Genomic DNA, 25,494 nt, shown 5'->3' with positions numbered 1-25,494 from the left:
GGATCTTATTGGATACGTTGATCCGTTCCCAATTCTCTGGTTCGCTCTCCTTCTCTGTCTGTCATGGTGTCAATGTCAGGATCATTTTGTTTTACATAATTATACCTCTTGGCAATGAGAAGGAAAATACCAAAATCTATAAGGTTGATACCTGCTATGAGGAAGAAGTAGTATTCCAAGTAGCCATCGTTGATCTCGTCTGGAAACCAGACAACACCTAGAAAACAATGAGAAAATGGGCCATTAGCTACCAGTCTAAGTGAACAAACCAAAAGATCGATGACGTCCTATAACGTAACTAGTTTTGTTTCTCAGGCGACCCCTCCCTCCCTGCCAGAAACGTAATAATGAAATGTTGAAAATTGTGGGTCGTTTCTAAAAGGTATACGGACAATAATGGGACATATGATAGAGTTACCCCTAGTATCAACAAATGTAGGTGAATAAATAAATTTGGCATGTTCACAATACTTGTGACACAAGTACACCTACTGATTTCTAAACACTTTATCAAACTTGATAACTTATAAAACATCACTAAACATAAACATTAAGACATAAAAGACTATACTAGGCTAATGACGATGTCTCGAAAACTGCATGAGATCAAAAATACATACTATACGGGCTCGGTATTGCTATTTTAAGATTACCCTATAGGGCTATAAAACGAGGACCCAACAACATCCATCCCCTATTATAAATATAACATGTTCTTTTAGGTCCCCATTTTTGAGATTACTCTCGTACAATCTTGAAAACGGTAGCCCTCAGACGGGAAAAAGGGACCCACTACCTCGAACCCCTAATAAGTACGTATAACATGTTATTTGGGGTTCCAGTTTTTGTGGTCTCAGCTAACAACCAATCACAACGCCACTAATCTCTACCACACCCGCAATGAAGTGATTTACGCTCTTCACGCATCCAATCGTTGTCAAATGATTGTCTTATTCTCTTATCCCGACGGCAGTCTGTATAATGGGCAGCATATTATTTTGTTTAACTTGACACAAAGATGAACGGGACAACCTACTTTGTTTCAAACTCTCTGTAATTGAATATATGAATACAAAACCCACCCAAGTCCATACTTTGGCCAAATTGAGTTATTGGAAATTGTTGCTATACATAGGCCTGTCATATATATGAAAGACCATCTCGAATTCATCCTCTGTGTCTGAATGAAACACCAATTCCATGATTTGAGTCTTGTAACACATTGATTGAAATCCAGTATGTATAAAAGTCCACTTGTAACACTTTCTTTGCTGGAGAGTGACTTTTGAAAAAAAAATGGGTTTAATAAAGGAAAGTGTGTGGTTTATATTACATGGCAGAATGCCTATCAACATTATATATACCTGTGTGCTTTATTTTGTATTATCTTACTAGTGGTAATCTCATTCTAACATTGTTGTCTCTGTATTTGATTAAAAAAACCACCCAATTCCAGCATTTAAAATGAACCCCACGAAGTCCCTGAAATGCTAATCGTCATACCTAATACAGTTAAATCCACTCATTTGCATGTAAAACTTACCATATTGACCAGGTAAATCTAACTGAAGGAATTAAAATGATACACAGGTTTTTCTCTCAAAATCACTTCCAATGGACTTGGGTGGGTCTTGTATTCATGTATTCAATTGCATCAGCAGATAGGCGAGGTCTACTTATTTTCAGTGAATGACCCTTTTCTCTTTTCAGAACCACCAAATCTTTTACTTGAGCAGATAGGCGAGGTCTGATTGTTCTATGTTGACAAGGGACTGTCTTCAGTGAACGGCTCTTTACAGAGCCACCAAACCTTTTACTTTAGCAGATAGGCGAGGTCTTCTTGTTCTCTATTGACAAGAGGCAGTCTTCGGTGAACGGCTCTTTTCAGAGCCACCAAACCTTTTACTTTAGTACATAGGCGAGGTCTGCTTGTTCTCTGTTGACAAGGGGCAGTCTTCAGTGAGCGGCCCTTTTCTCTTTTTAAGAGCCACCAAACGTTGCACTTTAGCAGATAGGCGAGGTATGTTGGTTCTCTGTTGACAGACGCAGTCTTCAGTGAACCGGTTTTTGTTCGAGCCACCAAACCTTTTACTTTAGCAGATAGGTGAGGCCTGTTTGTTTTATGTTGAAAAGAGGCCGTTTTCTGTGAACGGCTCTTTTCAGAGCCATCAGTAGGCAAGTGGCGCATATCTCATTTTTAGGCACTTTGCCCTGAAGAGGTCAGAGCTTTTCCTGAGCGTGACAGTTCCAAACTTGTCCGACGGCGAACCCGCTATAAAACGTACTAATTGAGATGATATGTTTCTTCCGCAAGAAAGTCACATCTGCACCGCAGATACGATTTTTTTTTTTGCAAACGTAATCGAGTATTTTACCCTCTCTCCCCTAAATGAAACTATTTTCGTTTATAGGACGTCATCAATCTTTTGGTTTGTTCCCTAATCACGGAAATATTTTCTTTCGTCGCCTTTTCAGCCCGACTGCTTGTGTAAGGGTGTGTGGTGATGAGTTTGGGTGTGGTTAGTTGGTACAGTTGGGGATCATTCATGTATAGTTTTGCGATGCGTGAATAAATGGAATGGCCTTTTTTGACGACCTTTCGATAAATTCTTAGTCTAAAAAGGCAAAAATGTCTTTGTTTTGCTTTAAAAACGTCATCTTTTTTCGTTAGTGGAAATCCTGAATAATATGTGAGTTTCATAATATCGTTACACACAAAATATAGAACGTCATAGCATTATTACATAAGGGCATTTTAATATTGGACACAATTGCAAATAAAATCAACATTTTCACTGCGGGCACATTATTTCAAAAAACAAGCAGGAACAATATATATTACACCTATAGTTTTGATGGCAGAGTTTTAAGAAATTCTGACCAATTGTCGATACCCAGGTGTAGAACATTGCGTTGCGAAAAACCCTCTGGTTTACATGGCCAATATGGGGAATAAGAAAGACTCCTAGTTTTTAGATTTTTAATTATTTTACAAGGCTATTTACATTTTCTCTCACACCATTAATGTGCAATATAATATGTTATGCTAAGTAATTCATTTAAGAAAGTATGTAGGGGTATGCCGAGAAAGGGATTGAGTATGTAGTCACTGGTGCATTGACAGGAAAGAGATTAAGTAAGTGGTGTGTGAGGTATAGGCTGTATAATATAGTGTTATGTGGTGGGTGCCAGTGTGTAAGGTCGGTGGGTGTGATATTGTGGGAGTGATAGTTTATGAGTGGATGTGGGGTACAGGGGTGGGTGTTGTGATGTACATGTGGGTGAATGGTTGAAAATGAATGTGTGGATGGTTTAACTATGTAAATTGATCTTGTCTTAATGATTTTTCTATATTTAAAAATATTGTAATGTTTTTATACGTGTATCTTTGCAAAATTGTTGCATGACAAATGTGTAATAAACCTTTAATGAATGAATGAATGAATGAATGAATGAATGAATGAATGAATGAATGAATGAATGAATGAATGAATGAATGAAAGAATGAACGAACGAACGAATGAATGAATAACTATCAGATCAAACCGTCCTAAATTAACTTAAGCATGTTAAGCGACTTGTTGAGAAGCGCAGATAAATTCTGCTATCCTTTAGGATGCCCCGCCAGAGCAGTTCTTCTTGGGTGAACCATACCTACATGGTAATCAAATTAATCAGTGACAAGCTTATCTCTGAATTTGACAGGTGCTAATTGATGCAATAACATTAAAAAATCAATTAGGAAATGTCAAATTCAGAGATAACCTTGTTCCTGATTAATTTGATAACCAGGCAGGTTTGGTTTACCCATAAGAACTGCTCGGGTGGGCTTCGTCTTTAAAAGAGACATAGCTTAAAATATCTTGCTAATATTTGTCAGTGCCTTGTGCATCTGTCATTATATACGAGTTATTACGTACCAAGTTCTCTGGTTACTGAGTTGACAATAGTCACATATAAGGATCCGACATAGTTCCCTAACCCGATAGTAGCCAGCCACATACCCATCACGATCCCCTGCATATATGTCGGTGACTGGGAGTAAGCAAATTCTAGACCTAGAGTGAACATAATTAATATTTGCAATCAGAACACCAATACTTGTCAGCATAAAAGTAGCATAAAAGTGGCGGGCGGATTGAGACAGGGACGTGAGACATACCTAGTGTGAGTGATCCAACTGTTGGGCGGGTAAATTTTAAACATTAACAGACCGCACGTGTCATATGTTTCACCTTTTTCAGCTAAAATTAATTATTCCTGATCCGTTCCTCCTACTAAAGGCGATAATGAGTAACCTATGGCTCTAGGTGTTTGGGAAGTAAATGTCCATGTGTACTTCAAACGCCCTCACTTTGTTACCTGGTTTGCGAATTAGGAGTGCCGTAAATTCTAAGAATGTTTTCCACCGTAGGAAATAGATGATAATATGGACGTTTTATCAAGTAAAATGGACAATAAACAGATGGGAACCCTAATTAAGAGCAAGGATTCTATAAAGAAAAACAAAGGACTTTTCATCATCCATTGAGATTTTGTCTGAAACGACCTCTCGTATTTTTAGAAGGCATGGTATTGCCGCCGCGGTACGTCCTCATACTACCCTGAGGAAATTGTTATTTAACCCCAAGAACAAAAGAGAACCCGGTGTATGACCGATTGCGTGTATTAGATACCTTGCGCAAATTATGACTCTACCTATACATGCTATATGTGGGTGTCGTCGTTTTTAAAAACTAGATTGGGTAAACATGAAAAGGAATCGCTAAAAGTAGCAAAATGTAAAGTAAATGAAACTTTACTAGACAAACTAGGAAATAATCTGAAAGCGAACAATCCAATTCAGCAATCACAGACCACGCAGTTTGACATTAATCATGATTATGATCAATTTGGACGGCGTCAAATTATTGACAAGGAAAATAATTTGGGAGCTCGCCGCGTCAAAGAATCCCCCGGCCTCTCTCTAGAAACCACCAATGGCGGAACATACTAGCCATGTGTGGATTCGAGCTACTATCATGACAATTTCTGATACGAAGATATCGAAATGCTGACGCTGTGCATCATTCCGATGATGGCCTTCGATACTGGCCGAAACTGTCAGGTCAGTAGATATATGAGGTTTTGACAAGAAGAATATTCTTATAACAACATTAATTATATCAAAATGATACATCAGAATCAATTTGCTGTTGCCAGGCTTACAGATCCTGTCGATATAGGTTTGTCCGCTCTGCACGAACTACGCGGGGAACTGCGAAAGAGCTTACACTGTGATCATCTTTTCATTTACAGTCTTTTTTTGTCAGACCTGAATGGATATCCTGAGATATTGAAGCTTAAATGTGTAGTGTCATTTCACGCGTCAAGCTGTCATACCCTATAATATCAGTTATGAAGCCTGAAAGGGTCTTCAATTGAAAAAATGGGTACACAAAAATAATAAACAAATTCTTACCAGCTATGTGTCCCCTAGCCCTAATTTAAAAACAAAACAAAACAAGGATTTCAGAGCTCACATTTTGTTTGTTAAAGTATACTTCAAGCAGTTAAAACGATATGCAGTTAAAAGGATAAATAATATCACATTTCGCCATGAACTCTGCTCTTGTCAAGTCATGTGATGTCACAAAGGAATGATGCATGCGTGTCACTTAACCAAACGACACAGAGGAATAATGCAGAAGGGTAGCAGGAGGACAGTCCCATCTGACAAATAGGTCGCATCATGTACATATTAACCAATTGCTTACCGGCAATACTTGTAAATACTTCGCTAGCGCCTACCAGCATATACTCTGGAATCTGTACAAAGACAGACAGAGTTGATGCATTGAATGATTCCCCGGCAAGTATCTGTACCTCCCATCCGCCTTCTTGCATGATGTTCTTCCTGGACATCTCTACTATGGCGGCAATAACAGCTGCGATGCTAACCAGAACCATTCCTATACCTTGTATGGAAGAAAATATAGAGAATCAAAAACTTATCTGTAGTGGAAATTGGAATGGAAAGAATATTTTTTCTATTAGACATTCTACAAAAAGCTCACACAAACGTTCCAAAGCTTATCGACGTGAAGAGCTTGGGAACCTCTGGTCATTTTAATCTTTGAAGGGACGTAAGAGGATTGCTCAAACACTGGATCACCTCAAAAACATCATCTGAATCCATTGACACAATAATCGACTTGTCATCTTGAATTCGGAATTAATGGTTTTAACTACATGGTAGGATTCTTATTTGTGTGACTCGGCGTCACGACACCGTTACTCCACCGCATCAGAAACTACACCCCTGTTTCCACGCCGCCGGTCCAAAAACGACGGCGGCGCGGTGGTAACTGCAGAGTTCCAGTGCGCTGTAGTCACTATGCCGCCAGGAATGTTACAATGTACCTTACCAATTCTCTGAAGTAGTTTTAGTGGCTTCCCCAACTCTTCAAATACTGGGTAAATCAATCTATCTACCACAGGAATCAATAGTAGGATACTGATAGACGAGAAGAGGTTTAGAGACGCCACAGGGAGAGTGAATTCGCCGTACTTTAGTTTTAACCGCTCTCCTTGTAATATGAATGTAGTTTGTGTCTAAGGAAAATGAGCGTAAAAGCAAATGGTCAATATTTCCACTTGTTTGTTTCGTTATTATTCCTTTAATTTTCCAAATTTATGCAATTGGTAATTACCTAAAGAGGAAGCCCCGCCAGAGCGGTTCTTCTGGGGTGATCCAAAACTGCCTGGTTATCAAAATAATCAGTGACAATGTTATCTCTGAATTTGAATGGTGCTAATTGATGTTTTAATGTTATTGCATCAATTTGCACCTATTAAATCCATTCAGAGATAACCGTGTCACTGATTAATTTGATAACCAGGCAGGTTTGGGTCACCTCCAGAAGAACTGCTCTGGCGGGGTTTCCTCTTTAAACTTTAGTGTCATTCCAAAGTTACTTTTATTATTCACTTTCGTCCGTAGCAACTTTTGTAACTAACTTTACCTGAAAGTTAACGGTCCAATAGAAAATAATTGTAGCAAATATTGGCAAAATGCCTCCCAAAGTCTTCACATCTTCAACTGTCTGATCGGGAAACATTCCCCCGTGTCTCTCTTTGACGTGGTCAATACAGCTTTCCACCGTATCTGGTTCTGGGTCAGTTTCGTTAGGATGTCCGCATTGAGAAACACCGGATACAACTACTTTGGTCACTGTTGTCATCGGGCTTCCTAAAACACGATACAAATGAGATTTGTATTTTCTGATTCGCTGTAGAAGTAGTGGTGTAACATGGTAACAGGGTTAATTACAAAAGCGATGGGTCCAAACTATTTTTGGAATGCATTGCCCTGAACTGCTGTAACTCTGCATCGCTTATTGATTATCAAAGAATATGCATACAGACTGGATCGTAATTCGTAATCGAAATTACACATTTTGATGAGTCAATGTACGTTTCACTCACATCTGTACCTTTTCGAAAGTTTGGCTTCAGGCAAAATTCGACACTTTTCCGATTTTTTTTTTAATTTTGAAAATCATAATTCATATATCAAAATTTTATCTAGAAAGAGGAGTGATTGATCTACAATAGAGGTCGATAATGCGACACTAATAAACACATACCCTCAGGAGGTCGTAGGATGTACAAAGTCTTTCCAACGAGAAGGAGGACAAGTGATATCACTATGGAAACAGCCGGGATCGTGTACCCCAACGCAAAGCCGTAAGTTTGCTGAACGAACACAACAAATGAGAATGACAAAACAGTCCCCACGTTGATAAACCAATAAAACCTGAAGTAAATAATACATTATCATTCAATGTCATAGGATTTGAGAAGCAACAGTTATGCGTGGCTGTTAGTATTGATTGAAATTAGGGTTATGGTTAGGGTTAGGATTTAATAAAATTTTGCGTCTCGTTATGGTTGCAGAAAAACATTACGCGTCCGGCACAGTTAGCAGCCGTCGATGATTTGATTTTTTTTTTCGTCCCTGATCTGAATATTTATTTCTCCTGCTCTAATACAAGGTAACGATCTTTAGAGGAAGCCCCACCAAATCACTTTTTCTGGGTGAACCAAATCTGCTTGGTTATCATTTTAATCAGTGACAACTTACAAGGTTATCTCTGAATTTGACAGTTGCTAATTGATGCAATAGCATTAAAACATGAATTAGAATGTCAAATTCAGAGAGAACCTTGTTACTGATTAATTTGATAACCAGGCAGGTTTGGTTCATTCCAAAAGAACTGCTCTGGCGGGGCTTTCTCTTTAATAGGTCCCGGCAAGTTTATTTAGAAAACAAAATAGCGGCTCGTACAGTGCCTCATACCATGTCAACTTGTCAAGATCTTACCAATTAAAGAATATCTGAACAGCTTTTTCTCCTGCATTGTCGAGTTGTTGTGCTCCAAATGGTCCTACATTTGCCTTAATACCACCAGTACCTATGGCTATGGTGACCAACGCGAAGATGAAATACCCTTGCTTGGCAGAATCTGAGAGGCTAAGATTGGGGTTGATGTCTTCATAATGTATGGATATTATGGGAAGCAGTGCAGCACCTGCAAGGGAGAAACATATCAAAGACAAGTAATTTGGAATCATTCATATCTAACTTGGCAAGGTGTTTGCTATTGACCCTACATGTACTTTGTGTTCCATTGCAACATGTTCGGGGTCATAGACCGGCAATTTCAATGACGGAACCATATAAGGTAATATCACCCCCCCATATCCGCATAGGCGCTGCCAGTTTATACAGGTCCCGTAAATTTAAGACATTTCCTCTTAGACTGAGTTACGCCCTTCACACCATTCACGGAGTCTGGTGACGCAAAGATAAAACATCTTAGGATCTAGTGCTTAATCTCGCCGATTATCTAATCGGCGTGCTCGGAATCCAAGCCGCAGACCAACGTCGATACAAGTTAAATATGTAACTCTTCTGAAAAATAAAATACTGTTACGATATGATATACACTATCAAAATGTGTGTCTGCCCGATAAAATGCCAAGTTCAGTCACCCTTTCATCTGCTTGATCGGACCTTCTCATCCATTTGACGCAACCGGCTTATAACACTTGACAACAATATCCTAACAAAGTATTGTCCTTGAGTTCGTTGATGAATGACAATACTTACCGGATTATATCGAATGATCCGCAAATTGCTCACGGTGGTTAGACTCCAGTAAGTACCTACAATAAACATTTTAGCATATTCAACACATCATTGGACGTTTTTCCAACAAATCCAGGCTGCCGGTCAATCATCTGCCAGTTATGCATAATCACCTGGTAGCCTGGACTTGTTTGAAAAACGTCAAACTATGGTTGAATATGCTTAAATATAAACACGATAAGGGTTTCGAGTAATGAATGAAAAACCGCAGAGCAAGCAGATGGTAAGCAGTTGCGAACTCAATGGCCATAACTGCTTGGGATTTCGCAACCAGTGAAGTGGCTACACTATTCGTCGGCGTTCGCAGAGAGCCATCAAAATGATTGACTTCGAAATATTGAGCACCAGGTCCTTAGACAGGTGTTATTAGAGCCAGCAGCAAAGATTGAAAACTTTAATCAGGAATAAAGTTTATAATCTAACGCTTCAGGGTAGAATTATAACAATTATAACTTACCGATGATATAAACCAGCAACCCTCCATAAATAGTGTTATACTTCCCAGCAATGGAGTCGGCAAACCACCCTCCAAACACCGGTGAGAAGAAAGCAGTTCCCGAAAACACCAGCGAGATGGTCGCAGCTGAATCACTCGTGAAACCCAACTCGCTGGTACAGAACAACACTAAGTTACCAGATATACTATAAAAAGTTAGTCTCTCACAGAGTTCGCAGAAAAGGATGCAGAGAAGACTCAGACGAGTGTGCAATCTACCAGAGGGTAATAGGGATGGGGGTGTTGTTGGAGGAGTAGGAGGGGTCAGCCGCTTTTTAGCCTCAATGTCTGGGTTAATGCTTAAACTCGAATAATGTGAGATGGCATTTGCATCTGAGTCATCGTTAACAAGAGGCGATTTGTCTGAAATGTTTGTTGCTGCCATGTTATTTAGCCGTTAGTGTATTTTACCTGTTAAATGTAAGATGTTCAAAGAAATGAAAAGAGGTCTCAATGTTAGATCTGCAGTCATCAAAAAGCCGCCTGTTTTAGCTGAAGTATATATAATTGACCAATGTATCGAAGTTCGTCATTCCGGTTCTTCATTTTCGTAGCTGAGAGGAATCACCTGTAGATAGCGAGCGGTAATGACAACAATAAGAAAACTGCTCTACCCGTGTCGTTACTCACGCCGCCCGTGAGATTCATATTTTTAATGCATTCGGCGTTTTTATCTCCGGTAAAATGCCACCACTAAAGTTGCACAAACATTATTGATGTAGTATCGGCCACGCCACGGTAGAAGCAGGAGCCCAGTGGGTTTTTTTCCTTTGGTGTTTGGGAGAAATGTGATCAAATTTTTTTGCCAACATATTGCACAAAATCTAACCCCCCTCCCTGAAATTTATACGGGGTAACTATAAATAAGTATCCTTTCAATTAGTTTCATTCTGCACTGATCGAGATAGTTTCCAGCAACAACACTGTAATTTAAAATATCTATGTACAAAAACAATGCTAAATCTGAGACATTTACGCCCAGATAATATACGAATTGATGGCCTGGTGATGCATGCCCAGGGTTGTTTGATGTGAACATTTAGTAAATTTTCAAACAAAACATTTACGGTATATAATTGTCAATTTTAGACCTAGACAATACCAACAATTATCACACTAATTATGTACATATAGGCCTATATATATTTTTTTGCTTGTTTGTGGTATTGTTTATTCTATAAACTGTATATTGGTGGGCAAATTGAAGGCGCTGTTTACATATGAAGACCTGAGCGCAAGAAGACTGTAAGTCCACTTGGCCCCTCAACATGTATACACTAAAGTTTCGTATAGTTTCGTCCGGGAGTTTCGTATAGTTTGGTAATGTTTTATACATGTTCAGGGTGCAAAACAAATATTTCACAACCTTTCATGATGTTTTCACCCAGGAACATGTATTAAATATTATAAAACCCTAAGAAACTATACGTAACTTTTGTGTATACATGTTGAGGGGCCAAGTGGACTTACGGTCTTCTTGCGCTCAGGTCTTCATATGTTTTCATATTTACATATACGTAAGTTATTCCTAACATTTCGTGATGATATGTTGGTTGGAAATGTCGTTGATATATGTTATTTTTCTGATGTTTTAATGTCATTATACCAGTATCTACCCCTTGTAAAGGTGAAAACACGATTTAAGATAAATAGCGCCTTCAGTGTTCACCTTTTCTTAATAATGACGTAGTTTTACATGCTATCAAATAACGTGTGCCAGTACCAAGAATAAACTTGTATATTCCTGCATCACGTGCATGTATCCCAGTATCCCTGTTTATATTCGCATCGATTTTGGGTAATTATTTTGCCAAAACCTCACTGGTGGTGTGTGTCGTCATATCAGCGTTTCAAAGTTCGGATCAGTGTTGCATCGTAATATTGGTCACTCATTGGACTTGGTCCCCCTATATATAAAGTGCATGTTTGTTTGAAAGATAAAAATAAATCAATAAAGTGGTGTTGTTTGACAAATTTAAAAATGGCAGCTATATATTATAACAGCCATGCACATACAAAAAATAATGTATGCTTAATAACACATTTGAAACCGTTGCTATTCCAGTGGCCTATAAAATAGATTTGCACAATATTCCACTATGTGCATGGGCGTAGTCAGGTTTCTTGGTCGCGGGCAAAAAAATCGGGGCCCTAAGCGAAAAAAAAACCCGGTTGCATAATTTTGACCCGGTATTATCGGAGGGTAGTATACTTTTTAGAGAGAATGTACATGATGTAAGTAGTATTCGAACTTCCAAAAACGGCTTTATTGAAACAATAAGTGCCCGCAAAACGTTTGTATTTACACTATTTTGACCCATGATCTGGGTGCAAAGGGCCTTATAGGGAGAATGTGCGTGCGAAGCAAGAAATAAATATTTGTTTATTATACTATTGGCTCATCGAATCAGCATGCAATTTGGCAGACGGGCTCTTTGCCCCCTTTCTTTTCCTTTGCCTTAATTCCCGATTCGGGGGCACTATCCTCTTTCATTTTTTGTCAGGGGCACTTTGAAAAAAAAAAAACTTTTTGCATCTCTTTTCGCAAAGTTTTCAGGATACAAACAACCCCTGTGATATTTATATAGATTATCAGATCAGATCATTATCACATATTCCCTTTTCTGTTAGTAGCATACATATTAATATTAGCAACTTTATATCTATATGAGACGTTTAAAAAGGTTTCTGTTCTAATGTCTCATATCCCGGTTCCGATTATTTTGATAAGGAATGTATCAATTATTTTATTTAAATATATTCTGGGCATGTTGTGAAATGCTATTTTCAAGAGCAAAACTAATAAAGTATGTGTTATATAAATAGCTTGCGAAATTAGTGATTTTTCGTTATATATTTTAATACAACATTATAAGGTGCCTGATCCTACCATTGAATACACTTGTTATTCTATCGTGGTTAGTTTATGTTGCAACCACTGTCTTGATACATGAACTCAGTTTAGTATACGAAGTCACATATCGGCCCACGCACATAAGAAATATCTCATATTATCACGTTTGGTGATAATAATGAAAAAGAAAAATATCCCGAAAACACATTTATATCTTTATTCTAACGATTGAAGAGGGTCCTTTTTTTTGTAATTGAATGCCATCTCACGATCGCTGTAAAGTCTGGAATCTGGATCTCATGATCGTAATAAAGCTTTTAACCTCATTTTTATGGTTGTTTGTATTATTTTCTAGAATTGCAATCAGACGGATATAACTTGATCTGTGTTATCGTTTGTAGCATACCCATGCGAATTGAGAGAGAATATTATTATTACAAGAGAAATTGAATATAAGATGAATAGATGTTTTATAACTGTTATTTTACTCGATAACAATGGAGATTCAATATTTATTTTCGATGAACCGTCTGATAAAGATACCAAGTACAAGAGAAGACACACAAATTGACACAGATCTTAACAAATTCGATTCAATTCAAATTTTGATAGTTTACATGTCGAACATTGCGATCGTGTATATTTCCATTTCGCATTGAGCCGATATAAATTATGCAAGTTTCATCTTACGAAGCGACACATTTAATAAAACGAAACGATTTTTTCTAATAAACACTAAGCATTTAATATACACCTGCGCTGACACCCGTCACTGTTTTTAGATCAGATCCTGTTCCCGCCCAACTTGGATATGGATTCCCATCAACCACCCCGGGATTTTTTTGTTAATTTCTTTACAAGAGAATATAAGATGAATATAGATGCTGTACTACTATTTCACTCGACAACTAGGCATGGAACTAATATCAATTTTAGATGAACCATGTGATAAAGATCTCAATCACCTCAAGAGAAACAAATGTTGACATACATGTTGAGTACCTTTTTAGGTTGTTAACCATATATGATGATATGTCCTCCGCAAGCCTATGATCAATTGTCATAAAAAGCAAAACATTCAAACGTCAAAGGACCCTAAATACTTTTTGGTCACAGCACTGCAATGACTTGTATACATCATATCCACAGATTGCGCATCCATTTGGGTAAACATTATTATGTGTGAAAATCACCAAATGTCACCTGAAACCCGACATTTCATCCATCACTTTCATTAAATCTTTCGTAGAGGCTTTATAGATATTCTGCTTGTGTAAAATGATTTTTTTTTCACAAATGTGGTATTTTAACTTCCAATTTTAACTTCCAACTTTCAAAATCTGTGAATGAAGTTTTGAGACCTAAATGCAATTAGTTAATGAGATATGGCACTCATTAGTGTGATACGACATGTTTTTTATGTACAAAAAAAAAAAAACCACGTCATTCTGTATTTTGACATACAGTCGTGTAAATGAAGTTGCCTATTATTTTGACATACTGTCGTATCACAATGTCGTATCATTATTAATACATAGGTTTTCAAATTGTTCATATTTTGGCATACTGTCGTATGAGTTTGCAGATTAATTACTACTAATTAGTGAATGAATAAACAGTTTGTATTATGTTGAGAACAAAGACGGATATATTATTGATTATATTATTTGATAATAATAAACATATTTTACTTTGGTGCTCTCCAGTGGGTCTTCAAAAGTTGGAAAAACTTTAAATGCGATTTTCTCAAAACTGCATTTTTCGTCATACGACAGTATGTCAAAACAGCGCCGATTATTTTCAGAAATTACATGCTTTTAACGGAAGTGAGATTATAATGAAACGCACATATTTTAAAGGAATGAGTCTATTCAACCTATGATCTTTAGATTATCAAAATATCACCTTCACATATTCCCCTTTCTATTATTTCAATTATTTCGAAAGAATGTATCAGTTATTTGATTAATATCTCGAAAACAAATTTAGGTCTATACCGCCATGCTAACGTTTAAAGAGTGGACTTCACCAGAGCGGTAACACATATGGAAAGTTTAACCGTTGAAAAAAAATCTGAATCGACTATCGACAACCTTATCCGCTTGTATCCACCTGCAGATATACTATAATTTCAAAGGCTTTTATTGTAATTGAATGCTATCTCATGATCGCTGTAAAGCTTTCAACCTCATTTTATGGTTGTTTGTATTTCTAAAATTTCAATCAGACGGATATAACTTGATCTGTGTTATCGTTTATAGTATACCCAAGCGAATTGAGACAGAATTGTTACAAGAGAAATTGTAAGATGAATAGATGTTTTATAACTGTTATTTCACTCGATAACAATGGATACTTTATATTTATTTTCGATGAACCGTCTGATAAAGATATCACGTACCGAAGAAGACACAGAAATTGACACAGATCTAAACAAATTCGATTCATTTAAATTTTTTATAGTTTACATATTAAACATCGCGATCGTGTAGATTTCATTTCGTATATTACTTACTAATTGAGCAGATATAAAATATGCAAGTTTCATCTCACGAATGAATTACTAATATCGTTACTGTGCCTTGCTAGTATGTTTGCTCCATTATCATGAAAGCACTCATTCATAAAATGTATTTTCAATGTTTTAGGGAAAACGCCATTCAGTGTGAAGACTAAAAGAGATGATTTGATAACCTAATATCAAGTTAATATTGTTAATGTGATTTGTTTCATATACCAAGAAAAGGCTACCATACGTCGTATTACATCAATTATGTATTAAAAAGAAACAACCTTACAGTTGATGTTCTTGGAGAAATGTATCGTGAAAACATAAATTTTGTTGCATTTAGCTTGACTTCAAACTGTTTGCCAAGGATCCAAAATGTATGTCCTATTATACGTCAATGCTTAAATCATAGATTGAGTTGTTTAAATAGCTGAGGCAAAACATAAAAGTATTCGGTTATTTACGTTTGATTCGAACATTAAAATACCCCCAAAACTCAGTTTCCGTCAGTTCAGTTTAAGAGACACCCTATATAATGAAATTTAAAAAGCGCTGTATCTCTGTCTGTTTTATATTGCAAAAAAGAGAAATAAATAAAATAGATAAGTGTTGGTGCATTTCCAACTTGATCAAAGCGCTGAGCTATGAACTGTTCTGTGCCAGAAGTGACTTAATGCAATACCTGATCTGTGAACATTTGGCAATTTACACACAGTACAGGGTGTCCCAGAATGATTTGTACCGTGTTTGCAAAAATAACTAAAAATAGAAGACGGGCAGTGTATCTATTTTTAATGACAGCATTATAATGTTGGACATGTCTCCTACTTATTCTGTTAATTTCAGCACGCTACCTTTATTTGTTTTGGCGTGACATGCAATAATGTAAAATCTTTGAAAAACGACTCGCATACCTTTGAAAAATGGCACGATACGATTAAATGACGAACGTGGGATGTTTGGCACAGCATTTCGACGCCTGCCGGACAGCTGCAATGTTCGCTCTAGTTCTTACAGTCTTACGAGCACCTGAAGCTTCACTCTGCCGATTCCTGACAGTTCCGTGCTCGTCAAACTTCTTTACGTTATACACTATCGTCTAATGAATCTTCTTTGCGTCTCAACATAGCTGCCGGTTTGCCAGTAAGTTTTTGAAAGAAATCCACGCTACTGTACAGTAAATTGAGGAGCCGTCTTTTCTGAACCACAACCAGTTCGATCTCTGCAAGCATTTCAAATGACATGGACCTCACACCACATTAACTATATTTAAAACTACCGCCAAAGAGAGAATGGGATTAGGCCACAAATTCTTAATTCCATATAATGATTGCTTCGTAACATCATAAATAATAGATAGATATCGGCTATTTAGTGGAAATATGAACAGGGCACAACTAAAATACCTGCATAACTTTTTCCAAATAACTTTGTGCTGAACGGTTAGTAATGTTACAGATTTTCAAAATAGGTTGCGTTGTCAAAACTTAGAATTCACCATTTTACGCAATCTTCTATAACTTCTACTAGAAACGTCCAATTTTTAAAACCTAAAAAATCTGAGAAAGCTAAATATATGTAGAACTAAAAATGCAAGACAATATGTGACTCCTCGCCACAACTGAGCCCGGATGTCGCCAGTGCCACTATTGAGATGTGCTCCATCGAACTTAACAATAAACAATAGGAAACAAAGGATTTATTGACTGTTTTATTGATTTTTCACTACTTAAATGTCAAGTACTATAGACATGATATACATCATTTTAAAGCTAATTTAAAGCAGAATATTTTGGTTGAATATCTCAAAAATGATGATTGGCGACTTCCAGGCTCAGTTGTGACGAGGAGTCACATATGACCATTCAACATGCCCTTCATACCTAAAAAATTCCATCTTTCCCGGTACAGATCATTCTGGGACACCCTGTATATTGTATTCATCTACATATGGCAGCTACACATCAGCTTCCCATTTAACCTGGGTGGGTGAGGCAAGTGACGTAAAGCGCTTTTCCTAAGTGCATCCGCACCGCGCAAGAGTCCGAAAGCTGTGCCACCGTGCCCTTAAAAATCTTTATACACGAAATCAACTAAGTATGCGGAGTCACGTGTTTTGCCTATTTACATATACCAAGAACGTGATATTATCATATTTTGTGATAATAAAGAACATGTTTTTAAAAACTGAGGTAAATGTTATACGATACGATTTCCCCAGAGCTGTTACCTATAGAAGCATTAACCGTTGTGTTATCTGAATGCTATCCAACACTAATGCGAATTGCCTAATGTAACTGGCTCAAAGCTTTTAATCTTATGTATAGTTGCTTTCTAAATCATTATGGCTAGAGGACTACATTGAACGGGTTTCGACAGACCTAAGAGACCTCATGTATCGTGAAAATAGAAATGTTGTTGCATTAATCTTTACCATTTTAGCTAATTTGATTGACCTGTATATGATGAATGGATGATCTATAAAAGCATTGAGAAATATTATATAAAAATCATAACAACCGCGTATTTCTCATGTCATTTTGTAATTTGAACTAACCATTTTAGCAAAACAAAATATTGTTTTTTTAAATGAAAATAGGACGTCTGACTTATAAAGCGTGCCATGTCTTTTGTCTTGCATTATGCTATATGATATCATGTATTCTTGAAATGGATTGCATTACCGATTTCTATCTAACGTGCGAGGAACTCTGTGACATCGCAACTGGAGCATTATGTGTCTGTTTGTTTTTAACGTATGTGGACCTTGTTGAGCTTAAAATGCTTTCTGCAATCCAGAGGACGTAGTAAATAATTAAATAAGCATCTAATGAGTCAAAAAGTAATTACTTACTTTGATCAATTATACAGGTGAGTAGAGCTGAATTTATACGCCATCGATGAGCGACGAGCGATTGGTACGTGGCCAATGTGGTAACACGCTTTTTTACAACGCAACAAAAAGCGCGCTACCTCATTGGCTACCTCATTGGCTAGAAACAAATCGCTCGTCGCTCAGCGATGGAGTATAAATTCAGCTTATTTGTGCACAAAATACTTTAAGGGCTGGGGTATGAACGTTTGGACAGAATTAATTTTGGGACATTAGAGCACATCAGACATATCGAATTGCATTATTAATACGAAGAATGTCATTCTGATATCAAATAATTTTGATTTTTTAAATTCGCAATTTGATACACATTTTATGGCAAATCATTAAAAATTGATATTTTTGATATTTAACAGTACTTGAAGTAAACTTTATAAATCTGATGATTTATACTTAAAGTGTATGTAGGTGGGATGAAAAGCCGACGATCAATTGAAAATTTTGACCTTTCGTATTGAAGATATGGATTTTTTTCCCAAAACACCAAAAAAAATAGGTCTTTTTGGGAAAAAATCCATATCTTCAATATGAAAGGTCAAAATTTTCAATTGACCGTCGGCTTTTCCTCCTGCTACATACACTTTAAGAATATATCATTAGATTTATATAATTTACTTCGAGGACTGTTATATATCAAAAATTTGAAAAATATCAAATTTTATAATTTGTCATAAAATTTGTATTATATTGTGATTTAAAAAATGAAAATTATTTGATATCAGAAAGACATGCTTCGTATTCAGAATGCAATTCGATAGGTCTGAGGTGCTCTCATGTCCCACAAAAAATACTGTCGAAATGCAATAAACGCTCATTTTGGATCCCTTAACTACTTGCACACTGAAGAAAATGAAACTATTATCAGAGGATGAAAAAAATATATTGCCACAATATTGTTTTTGTTTCTTTGATCACAAACTCGAATGTAAGTAAGTGCGCCCTAGCTTTGTTTACTTGGATCTACAGGGTGGCCCTAAGCTTTACCCAACGTAAAAATGTTAATTTCTCTGAGTTCAGAACAGCTATTCAGACTATTGTTACGCATTATAACGATATATTTTTCACGAATATATTGTGAAAACATGAAAGAAAATGAAATCAATACAATTTTTGAGTCAGCTGGTCCAAAATCACTTTGCTCACACGTAGGTTAATGAGATGTATCGATCACCTCAGTATTGCGTTAGGCATGCATATAATAATTGGTAAACACTCTTGTAAATATAATCGTAGCAAATTATTTCTGCGAAATGCTCTATATCCAAGCCAACAACTTTACGTTGTTACAATGTCGTATAAAAGTAATATACGTTGTACTCATGTTATCTACGTTGTAAAATTGTTCATACGTTGTTACAGCATAACATTTAACCAGACTTAATAGGGATTTTTGAATAATACGTTCACAACTTGACATCGAAACGACGTCATTACAATGTCATAATGACGTTATATCAACGTCCGAAAATAAACGTCGCAAATAACGTTGTCACAACACGAATACGAATTCAGAAGTTTACGTAATTACAACGTAGATGACAAAGAAGTACAGTGTCTGCGAACGTCGTGAAAATGTAGTGTGTTGCCTGGGACAATTCTGATATCATTGACGCCATTGAGTATGAAAGTGTAAGTCATATTTTAGTTGCTCAACAGCCACTCTCTCAATTTTCTTGAATTTTAGCTTTTTATATGATTGTAATGCCCAATGGTGTACTAAAATACCACTTGGTTGACTGAGCCTAAAGTAATATAAACTTAATTAAATAAACGTGAAGGTTAGGTTCTATACAGATAAATCCCGAGGTCTCCGATTTTATTCCGAGTTCACCGATGGCTGACACGTCTCGTGCATATGTATCATTGAATCAGTGACGTATAACTGTGTGTATATCGCTATTCGTCTTATATACGTCCCAGCTCAATAACGATCGGCGAGCTAATCCATGCAGGGACAATAATTATAGGTGCTGGAATGAAATAGCAAAATTTTCCTTTACCTCGTTTGTTAGCTAGAAATTAAAATGGGATATAATGTGATCAGTGAAATCTATCATTTTGTGGAAAACAAGTAAGAATATATTCTTTTTGAAATAGCACATTTGTGGTTTAAGGGTAGAGTACTGAAACAGATGTTTTCCGACTTCATTATTTCTGAGGTTTAAGTCAAAAGTATATAAAACTATCCATTTCTGAAAAAGCGTAATGATTTATAGTGCTCTACGCACAGGCACCACGCCTAGACGTTGATCCACAAGCCTCAGCACACTTTAGAGGCTGTGGCTTACCACCACAACCCCACATCATTCCATAAACCAATAAACAACAAATCAGGGTCTTTGCTGCTTCAAGAGCGCACACCCTAAACAAATTACCTTCGCAACCAGGATCAGCTCCCCGGTTTCGTACGGGTTACAACGTGACAAATTAGCAGTAAGTTCCTTGTCCAGGAGAATTTCAAGCTCAATTTTCCACGAGAGCATAGTAGGCACCGCCTGGGTTCGAATCAGCAACCTCTTGCACCATAGTCGAACGCCTTACCGATTGAGCTAATTTCACTGCTATGGAATGTAAACAAGTCAAGAAATCCCAATGATAACGTCAGTTTTAAACCAAAATGTTTTAAGTACACTTATTTGCTTTATTTTCTGTGACAACATACAACAAAATTAGTCCGTATAGTGAAAAAAAATGTTATCTTTTAATAAAGAAGAGACGTGAAATTGGGGAATGTGTTTTATTTTCTGGAAATTCCTTTAATTTTCGAAATATTGAGACAACAGGTGCAACAAGTCATTTTGTCACTCTGATCAGCAAAAAAATTGCACATAATGGTGTATTTTGTTTAAATCAAATATTTTGAAAAAGCAAGAAGTGCTCTAAACGATAGTTCAAAAACATTTTTCTTCGTCCAATGTTGTCAAAGGTTGACTCTAAGAAATCAACGTATCAGTACAAAGATGCCATGACTAGGCACAAACGTCATTACTTGCCAGTGAATACAAAATATAGGCTTTTAGTGCGCTAAAATCAACAATGACATTTTGACTGCAAATCGTTGGTTTGTTTACACACCTTTGTTGACATTGACGACATACCGAATGCGACTTGACTGCGTTGGACATACACGCGAACGAGCGTAATCACACTATTTCATATTCGCCCATTCCTGACTCACATTTTCTGCCCATTTACTTCAGGTGTCTAGTGCCATGTAACTGTTTAAAACGGGAAAGAGTGAAATAATGGTTTTTAAATCAAGAAGAAATGGGAATAAATATTATAAAGTTGTATTTTATTAATTTCAAGTGAAATTATATATTTCAGTATATTGATATTATCAAGAAATCTCAAAATATAGGCGTGGACGAATAATGTCTCCACCTATTCTGGCCGTAAGTGAAAAAGTGGTTAAATATCGAATGCTCATCAATGATAATAGCTTTAATATCCAGTAGCGGCTCGAGTTGCCTAGACAAGTCCATCAGTCAGTTGCATGCGACACGCTATCGCAGTATGGATGTGTTTAGTAGTCGTATATCTGCGCTGCTATCTTGCACAATACAAGTTGCAGCTCTGATTTTAGCAATTGACTGTGCATGTATTTCTGCCAATTTACACGATGATATATTTAGTGAATGTCGAAATGATGAACTATTACCGCATTATCCACCGGGTTTAGAATTGGATATCAATGTAAAATGTGACATTCACTATCCGGTGCAATGTAACTGCAGTTTAAGAGATTTTGGCGAAATCTCGATACACTGTGCAAATGGTGATGTAGTTCAAATTGATTTATCCTACTCGGATAACGCTACGTACTTAAGCTTGGCTGACAACGGTCTGTATAGTGTTGAGCGTGACTCGTTTACCAAATTGAGGGATACGTTGGTGGTGTTAAATTTGACCAATAACACGATAACAGATCTACAAACTGGTGTATTTCAAGAACTTACGAATTTGGTTGTATTGGATTTACAATTTAACATGATACGTGACATTTTGCTCGGTGCCTTTGGAGGATTATCACAATTGAGCGTGTTACATTTAGGTAACAATATGCTTAAGGAAATACCACCTCGTGTATTTGCAGGATTACAAAGCATAACTAGACTGTATCTTGGAATGAATTTGTTAACGGAAATCAGAGCTGGTATGCTCGAAGGTCTACACAATGCTAAAACATTTTGGGCATTATATGTGAATGACAATAAGGTGACTCATATTCAACCTGGTTCGTTTAAAGGGCTACTAAATCTTTCAGAATTAGTCCTGACAAATAACGAACTTGAGTACTTAAACCCTAAGGTTTTTAAAGATTTAAAAAAACTTGCACTGCTGAAGTTAAGTGACAACATGTTAAAGAAAGTTGATCCTAACTTATTCGAGGGATTATCAGGATTGCTGGACGTACATTTGGATAGCAATAATCTTACGGACTTCCCTCCATATGCATTTCGTGATGTTTCTCACTTAATAATGCTGGATTTATCAAATAATCTAATACCGGAACTACAAATCAATGTATTTCATGACATGAGCAGTCTGGACGTTCTTTTGTTGGATCGTAATGGATTACATACACTACCAGATGAAATGTGCCAATATTTGCCGGTTTTGATCCATTTAAATCTTTCCAGAAATAATTTGAATCGATTTTCAACTAAATATTTCAATCATTGTAAAGCGCTTCATTCTCTTGACATTACAAAAAATCCTTTAAATTGGATAACAAAAGACACGTTTTCTGGGCTAAATGAGTCTGTTTACCTATTTGTGGACCATTACCATACATGTTGCTTTCTTACAACCGATGAAAAATGTATCACCAACTCAGCCCGGTCTCCATATCTCTCCTGCAGACGTCTTTTACCATACCATGTTCTAAGAATTGGTATATGGATTGTCAGTCTTCTCGCGATATTTGCAAACGCAATAGGCTATTTTAAGCGATATCAAAGCCGAAATAATATAAACAAAATGCAATATATGCTGATCACGAATCTTTTTATAGCCGATTTCCTAATGGGAATTTACCTCATTATTTTACTCTCTATAGACTTGTATTACACCGATTACTTCCCCTCCCACTCAGAAGCTTGGCGTAACAGTTACCTATGTAAGGTAGCTGGATTTCTTTCCATATTATCCAGCGAAGCGTCCGTTTTCTTTATAACACTTATCAGTATTGATAGATTCATAAGGGTAAAGTACCCAATAGCTGTTCGGCGGATGAAGGCAGAAACGCCTAGAATAGCCGTGTCGTTTATATGGTTTGTATCATTTGGAATCAGCATTACATCGTTCGTTTTATCCTCTATCAATACCAATCTATACAGTGTATCCGAGATTTGTGTCGGTCTTCCGTTATCAAGATACTATTTCTACAATACAAATGAGACCTTAGTTACACTATCAGAAGTATTCGATGCCAGATCTCGCATCCAGGTAAAATATACCAGTGGCAGCAAAGGTACAATGTATTACTCAATCGCCATTTTTACTATCCTGAATCTTAGTTGTTTCTTTATCGTTGGATTCTGTTATATTGGTATTTTCTTTTACGTAAGAAAGTCATCAAAAAGAATAGGGCATCACTCAATATCAAGTGATGAAATACGCATGACCAAGAAAATGTCATTAATCGTGATAACAGATTGTTGTTGTTGGGTGCCGATTGGGATTTTGTCAATATTAGTTCAAAGTGGAGCAGTAGTAGTCGATGCTGTTGCTTATGCCTGGATAGCAACTTTTATTTTACCAATCAACTCATCCATCAACCCGTTCTTATATACTTTGGGTGATGTAATATTTGAGACAATTTCATGTAAGTTTTGTACAACTACAAAACAATCAGCGGAGAACGTAGTGCATACTAGACCAACGTCTTATACTAAGCAACTTCAAATAATTGGATAAGCGTTCTCTGTTTAAAAACAATCAATTGTCGAGAATACCTTTTTGATATCATTTGTATAGAAAATAAAACACTAATGTTATTAGTAAAACATGCCATATAAATGTATTTCTGATTAGTAATGCATTTCTGGCTTAATTGGGGAATTAGTCCAAGGGAAAAGCAGAGTAAGGTACCGGATTTAGAGTCGCAAGGGATGAGGGATAATAAACGGCAAAGGGAAGGACTAACACGAAATGAACCAGATGAAATAGAATTGTGTTTAAGAGATTTATTGTGAATTTACATCATCAGACAAACGGATCAAACTAATAAATGTATATCTTAATAAGTCACATTGCAGCATAATTAGTATAATTGAATATAATTCACGTGCAAGACATGATAGCAATATATTCGCCATCATGTTGACCAATCTAAATTAACTAAACATTAGGAGACGAACCTGGCAGCATTTTTAGCATTTGGAGAGTCAACAAGGAGCGAAGAATTTACAAAGCAGAGGGAATACATCGCTCCATGGAGTTCATGGTAACATAGTAATGGTGCAATTGACATGTTTGATCAAAATAAAACAGCAAACTGAAACAAAGCCACCAGATTATTGTGGGAACAGGAAGGTTTTGAGACCTTTCTTGAAACTTGGCAGAGAAACAGCAGTACGGAGTTCAGATGGAAGTGAGTTCCAGAGTGCAGGTGCGGTGAGAGAAAAACTCTTGTCGAAAGCTGATTGCAGGCCTTTACCATCGTATCTATTACTAATCTTATTTTGTATCTAATATGACTTAAAATTTAAAGACTATGCCACACAGAATTGTCCAAGTCACTGCACCTTAGTTAATAACAAAAATATGTGTCAACGTAGCCTGGAAGTTGTTAAGTCGAAAGCCGTTTTATTATAGACATAAGAGACAGAGAGAACCTATTTTGGGGCCTTAGAAAGGTTTTTCCTCTAGTTCGACTTAACGGAAAACGTTTTAAACTAAAGGTCAATATAATATTTTCAAAATGTACAGGCTGTGACACAATATGGCGCTCTACAAAATATTGGAAATCAATTGAAGCTTCTTTCTATCGCGAATGGTAATGAATTTACTTAACGGCTGTTAGAGTAGTTAGCTGGCGATCATTGTTGTGGTTATTTCAAAGCGGACTTGGCAAAGAATCAAAATGTTACAGTGCCTCAATTCAAATATTTAGTTTTAGTTTTGGTTTTGGTTTTGGTCACGTGGTTTCCTATTGTCCTGCCTAACCACTTGAATCACAAGATATCGAACTCATTGTTTCTACCTTTTGTTTAAAACTAAACATTTGTGACAGGTAGTTTCGGTTTTGGTTTCAATTTCTTATAAGTGGTGTGACGAATAAAATTACAGGGTTTGAAGTTACCTGATCTAAGTATACAAAAGAAATGTTTAAATTTCGCAGTGCAATATTCACGAGCAGAGAAGTCGAACAAAGCAGCCTACATTTGAAAGCATTGATTTAGTTTGAAAGCATTGACTTGAGACTACGAAATAGCCTAGGCTGATTTCACTGTGAAAATATATAGACCATCGAAATATTTCCACAGACATTACAATAGACACTTGACAGATTATTCATTTTAGTGATATAAACACTATTATA

General features: G+C 36.6%; 1 protein-coding gene across 1 annotated transcript; it reads right to left on the bottom strand.

Annotated features, from left to right (window-relative positions):
* Positions 1–5: 5 nt before the first annotated feature.
* On the bottom strand, positions 6–10,074 carry LOC140140425 (solute carrier family 15 member 4-like). The gene is made up of 8 exons (XM_072162186.1): positions 9,651–10,074; positions 8,366–8,573; positions 7,629–7,798; positions 7,005–7,231; positions 6,408–6,594; positions 5,757–5,957; positions 3,921–4,058; positions 6–217 (listed from the first exon to the last, which is right to left on the bottom strand). Exons 1-8 carry the CDS (start codon positions 10,072–10,074, stop codon positions 6–8), a joined length of 1,767 nt encoding a protein of 588 aa, XP_072018287.1.
* Between the last annotated feature and the right edge of the window lie 15,420 nt (positions 10,075–25,494).

Source organism: Amphiura filiformis, chromosome 19 (genome assembly GCF_039555335.1).
Source record: "Amphiura filiformis chromosome 19, Afil_fr2py, whole genome shotgun sequence".
Lineage (NCBI taxonomy): Eukaryota > Metazoa > Echinodermata > Ophiuroidea > Amphilepidida > Amphiuridae > Amphiura > Amphiura filiformis.
This window is presented reverse-complemented; position numbering and strand designations above follow the sequence as displayed.